The following is a 5,000-nucleotide window of genomic DNA, read 5'->3' as shown; positions in this document are numbered from 1 at the left end:
ACACAACCTCTCTCTGCCAGTGAGGTAACACACACACAACCTCTCTCTGCCAAATGAGGTAACACACTCATACATACACACACACAACCTCTCTCTGCCAATGAGGTAACAAACACACACACACAACCTCTCTCTGCCAATGAGGTAACAAACACACACACACAACCTCTCTCTGCCAATGAGGTAACAAACACACACACACAACCTCTCTCTGCCAATGAGGTAACAAACACACACACACAACCTCTCTCTGCCAATGAGGTAACAAACACACACACACAACCTCTCTCTGCCAATGAGGTAACAAACACACACACACAGAACCTCTCTCTGCCAATGAGGTAACAAACACACACACACACACACACACACTCCTGTATATGCACAGTCTCTTTCAAATTGTTATTTTCTGTGTCTCTCTCAGATCTTCCGGTCTCTTCCGCCTGGTTACAGCATTGCTCGACCCATCCTGGACCAGTACCTCACCCTACTGGTGGACGACCCGGTAAGACGTGTCCACATTCACCCTTGTCACATCTCTCTCTCTCTCTCTCTCCCTCTCTCTCTCTCTCTCTCTCTGTCTCTCTGTCTCTCTCTCTCTCTCTCTCTCTCTCTCCCTCTCTCTCTCTCTCTTTGTCTCTCTCTCTCTCTCTCTCTCTCCGTGGTATGGTCTGATTTGTCTAATGTGTTGTGTGTAACTGATCTGTAAACGACTGTAAATTACAGCTCTTCTGGTGTGGTGGGTTTAGAGAAACGGGCTGTGTAACTGAGTTAATGAGTAACCGAGGTCTTTCTCTGTCAGATGGAGTTTGTGGGGAAGTCCGGAGATAGCGGAGGAGGAATGTATGTCGTCAGTATCCTTTCACCTCCTCTCTGCTCCTTTTAAGCACACACACGCACAAACACATACACGCACACACGCACACACACACACACATACATGCACACACACATACACGCACACGTACACACACATACAAGCACACGCACACATACAAGCACACGCACACACACATACACACACACACACACACACACATACACACACATTTATGCACAAAGACAGACAAACAGACAGACAGACACTCACACACTCACACAACCTGCCCCTCAGTGACTCCAGACATCTATGTGATATCGGTACAGATACAGGTCAGTCCAGACGTCTGTGTGATATCTGTACAGATACAGGTCAGTCCAGACGTCTGTGTGATATCGGTACAGATACAGGTCAGTCCAGACGTCTGTGTGATATCTGTACAGATACAGGTCAGTCCAGACGTCTGTGTGATATCGGTACAGATACAGGTCAGTCCAGACGTCTGTGTGATATCTGTACAGATACAGGTCAGTCCAGATGTCTGTGTGATATCTGTACAGATACAGGTCAGTCCAGACATCTGTGTGATATCGGTACAGATACAGGTCAGTCCAGACATCTGTGTGATATCTGCACAGATACAGGTCAGTCCAGACGTCTGTGTGATATCGGTACAGATACAGGTCAGTCCAGACATCTGTGTGATATCGGTACAGATACAGGTCAGTCCAGACGTCTGTGTGATATCGGTACAGATACAGGTCAGTCCAGACGTCTGTGTGATATCGGTACAGATACAGGTCAGTCCAGACGTCTGTGTGATATCTGTACAGATACAGGTCAGTCCAGACGTCTGTGTGATATCTGTACAGATACAGGTCAGTCCAGACGTCTGTGTGATATCTGTACAGATACAGGTCAGTCCAGACGTCTGTGTGATATCGGTACAGATACAGGTCAGTCCAGACGTCTGTGTGATATCTGTACAGATACAGGTCAGTCCAGACGTCTGTGTGATATCGGTACAGATACAGGTCAGTCCAGACGTCTGTGTGATATCGGTACAGATACAGGTCAGTCCAGACGTCTGTGTGATATCTGTACAGATACAGGTCAGTCCAGACGTCTGTGTGATATCGGTACAGATACAGGTCAGTCCAGACGTCTGTGTGATATCGGTACAGATACAGGTCAGTCCAGACGTCTGTGTGATATCGGTACAGATACAGGTCAGTCCAGACGTCTGTGTGATATCGGTACAGATACAGGTCAGTCCAGACGTCTGTGTGATATCGGTACAGATACAGGTCAGTCCAGACGTCTGTGTGATATCGGTACAGATACAGGTCAGTCCAGACGTCTGTGTGATATCTGTACAGATACAGGTCAGTCCAGACGTCTGTGTGATATCTGTACAGATACAGGTCAGTCCAGACGTCTGTGTGATATCTGTACAGATACAGGTCAGTCCAGACGTCTGTGTGATATCTGTACTGATACAGGTTAGTCCAGACGTCTGTGTGATATCTGTACAGATACAGGTCAGTCCAGGAGAGCGGTAATAGTCTTAACACAAGCTCCCATGTTCCCCCGGTGACTTACTTGGCATGTGTCATAGCTGAAGGGTGGGGGGGGGGCACAGAATTCCTGACAAAGCTACCGAGTTCATCCTTAACCCCGCCTCTCAGACCTGCACCGAGCGCTGGCCAACCTGGCCAAAGCCACGCTGGAGTCCGTGGTGCAAGAGAGGTAGGCCCTCCTGTCAATCACGTTTATGAAGGTGTTTCCTATCTGTTAAAGGTGGTTCAGGGTGTCGGCTTTACTGTCGTTTTCATATTTAAGCTTCTGTAGACGTTTGAGGGCCAACAGATTGTGCGTCTCTCACACTCCCGGTTTAGGCACAACATTAATACAAGTGTCAGTGTTAACACGGTTTCTCTTGAAAGGTATTAACATGTATAAATGTAGTACACACTCTTACATGGAGACAACTGTGTGCATATAGTTCATAGGTGGACGACATGAGTTCAGCTTTCTTTAAACACAGATTTTAACACAGGTGTGAGGAGAGTGTAACTCAAAGCCATGAGAGAAACTCTGTATTGTTAGTGAGGCTGCCGTGGTACATAGACCACACGCTGCTCTAGACTGGGGTGTGAAAACCAGGGCAGGCGCAGCGGATTTCACCGTAAACCGTTCTGTACGGTCACGCGTTTGGTGTTTTGCATGCGGTCATAAGGTTTTGTGGTTCTTGACAGTGTCTGGTTCTGTTCTGTTCTGTTCTGTTCTGTTCTGTTCTGTTCTGTTCCGTTCTGTTCTGTGGACTCAGGTTCGGGTCGCGGTCGGCCAGGATCTTCCGGCTGTTGCTGCGGAAACGTCACTTGGAGCAGAAACAAGTGGAAGACTTTGCCATGATTCCAGCCAAGGAGGCCAAAGACATGCTGTACACACTCCTGTCAGAGAACCTGGTTCAGCTCCAGGTAACACACACATGCACACACACACACACACACACACACACACACACTCACACACACACACACACACACACACACACACACACACACACACACATAAATGCTCATTGTGTCATAGACAATAGATATACAAAAGGCAGTTTTTTTAAGTTGAGATAGACCAATGGGAGACTGAGTTTCTTTTTTCTGTGCAGGAAATCCCCAAGACTCCAGACCACGCCCCCTCTCGAACTTTTTACCTCTACACTGTCAATCAACTGTCCACTGCCAGACTACTGCTGCAGAACTGCTACAAGGTATTACACACACTAACACACACATGCACTAACACACACACACACACACACACTCACACAACTGTCCATGCCAGACTGCTACTGTAGAACTGCTAAAGTTATCACACACACACACACACAAACAGAAAAACAGATCTCCACTGTAGTCTCACCGACTCAGAGACCTTTATTTGAATTCAAAACAAACTCAGTCCAATTTGTCACTGCCTGACTGTGTGGGATGCTGTGATTGATGGGTTTGGCCTTAATCCTACACAGACAGTTGGGAACCTCATTGAAAGAAGACTCTTTGAAACCAGAGAAAACAAGTGAGTCCCAGCATAACACGTGTCTCCCACATTCCTGATTCACTGCACTATACCTAACCTAAGTGTTAACGTGGTAACCATGGAAACATGGTCACTTTTACTGGAGTGACGGTGGACGGATGTCCTCTGGGATTGATTGATTGGTTGGTTGGTTGGTTGATTGACAGGCGTCACTTGGAGAAGTCTCAGCGAATCGAAGCGATCCTGGCGTCTCTGCAGGCCAGTGGGGCGGACCAGGCCCAGCTCCAGGAGGTGGAGGAGATGATCACAGCACCGGAGAGACAACAACTAGAGACTCTACGTCACCACATCAACAAGTGTGACTTCACAACACTGCACGCACACACACGCACTATAAACAACACACACACACACGCACACACACTATACACAACACATACACACACTCTACACACAACACATACACACACTCTATACACACACACTCTATACACAACACTATACACAACACACAAAACACTACACACAACACTATACACAACACTGCGCACACACACACTCTATACACAACACTATACACAACACACACTACACACACACACACTCTACACACACTATACACAACACACACATTATACACAACACTGCACACGCATGCACACACTGTACACAACACACAACACTATACACAACACTATACACACACTATTCGTAACAAAATACATGCACCATACACAACACTGCACACACACTCACACACAACACACACACACACACACACAATAAGACTGTAATCGAAAGAAACTAGCAAAGGTAGGAGTAGCAAAGAGACAATTTTCCTGTTATTTCACTTCCTGATAAAAGACTTGTTTTGGATTTTGTGAATCACTTTCTTCTAGACACTCTATCATTCTCACCCCAAATCACTCTACTCTCAGAGTAAGAGGAACCTCTCACACAGGCCAGAATTAGATGAGATTTTAACAGGATTAGCAGCCTCAGGAGAAACTGAGCAGCTATTCAGACACACACTATACACAACACTACACACACACACACTATACACAACACTACACACACACACACACCATACACAACACTACACACACACTATTCGTAACATAATAACTGCACCATA

General features: G+C 46.5%; 1 protein-coding gene across 1 annotated transcript in view; it reads left to right on the top strand.

Annotated features, from left to right (window-relative positions):
- The window catches only part of polr3c (polymerase (RNA) III (DNA directed) polypeptide C), a 10,139-nt gene that overhangs the window by 4,255 nt on the left and 884 nt on the right, over positions 1-5,000 (top strand). Inside the window, exons 8-14 of the mRNA XM_030784708.1 lie at positions 425-505; positions 803-854; positions 2,509-2,569; positions 3,150-3,300; positions 3,492-3,593; positions 3,852-3,901; positions 4,069-4,218. Of these exons, the coding sequence (XP_030640568.1) occupies positions 425-505; positions 803-854; positions 2,509-2,569; positions 3,150-3,300; positions 3,492-3,593; positions 3,852-3,901; positions 4,069-4,218 (647 nt within the window). The remainder of the gene's footprint in view (positions 1-424; positions 506-802; positions 855-2,508; positions 2,570-3,149; positions 3,301-3,491; positions 3,594-3,851; positions 3,902-4,068; positions 4,219-5,000) is intronic.

The sequence above is a fragment of the Chanos chanos genome, chromosome 9 (assembly GCF_902362185.1).
Source record: "Chanos chanos chromosome 9, fChaCha1.1, whole genome shotgun sequence".
NCBI lineage: Eukaryota > Metazoa > Chordata > Actinopteri > Gonorynchiformes > Chanidae > Chanos > Chanos chanos.
The sequence above is the reverse complement of the archived record's forward strand: the minus strand, read 5'-3'. Positions and strand labels throughout refer to the sequence as shown.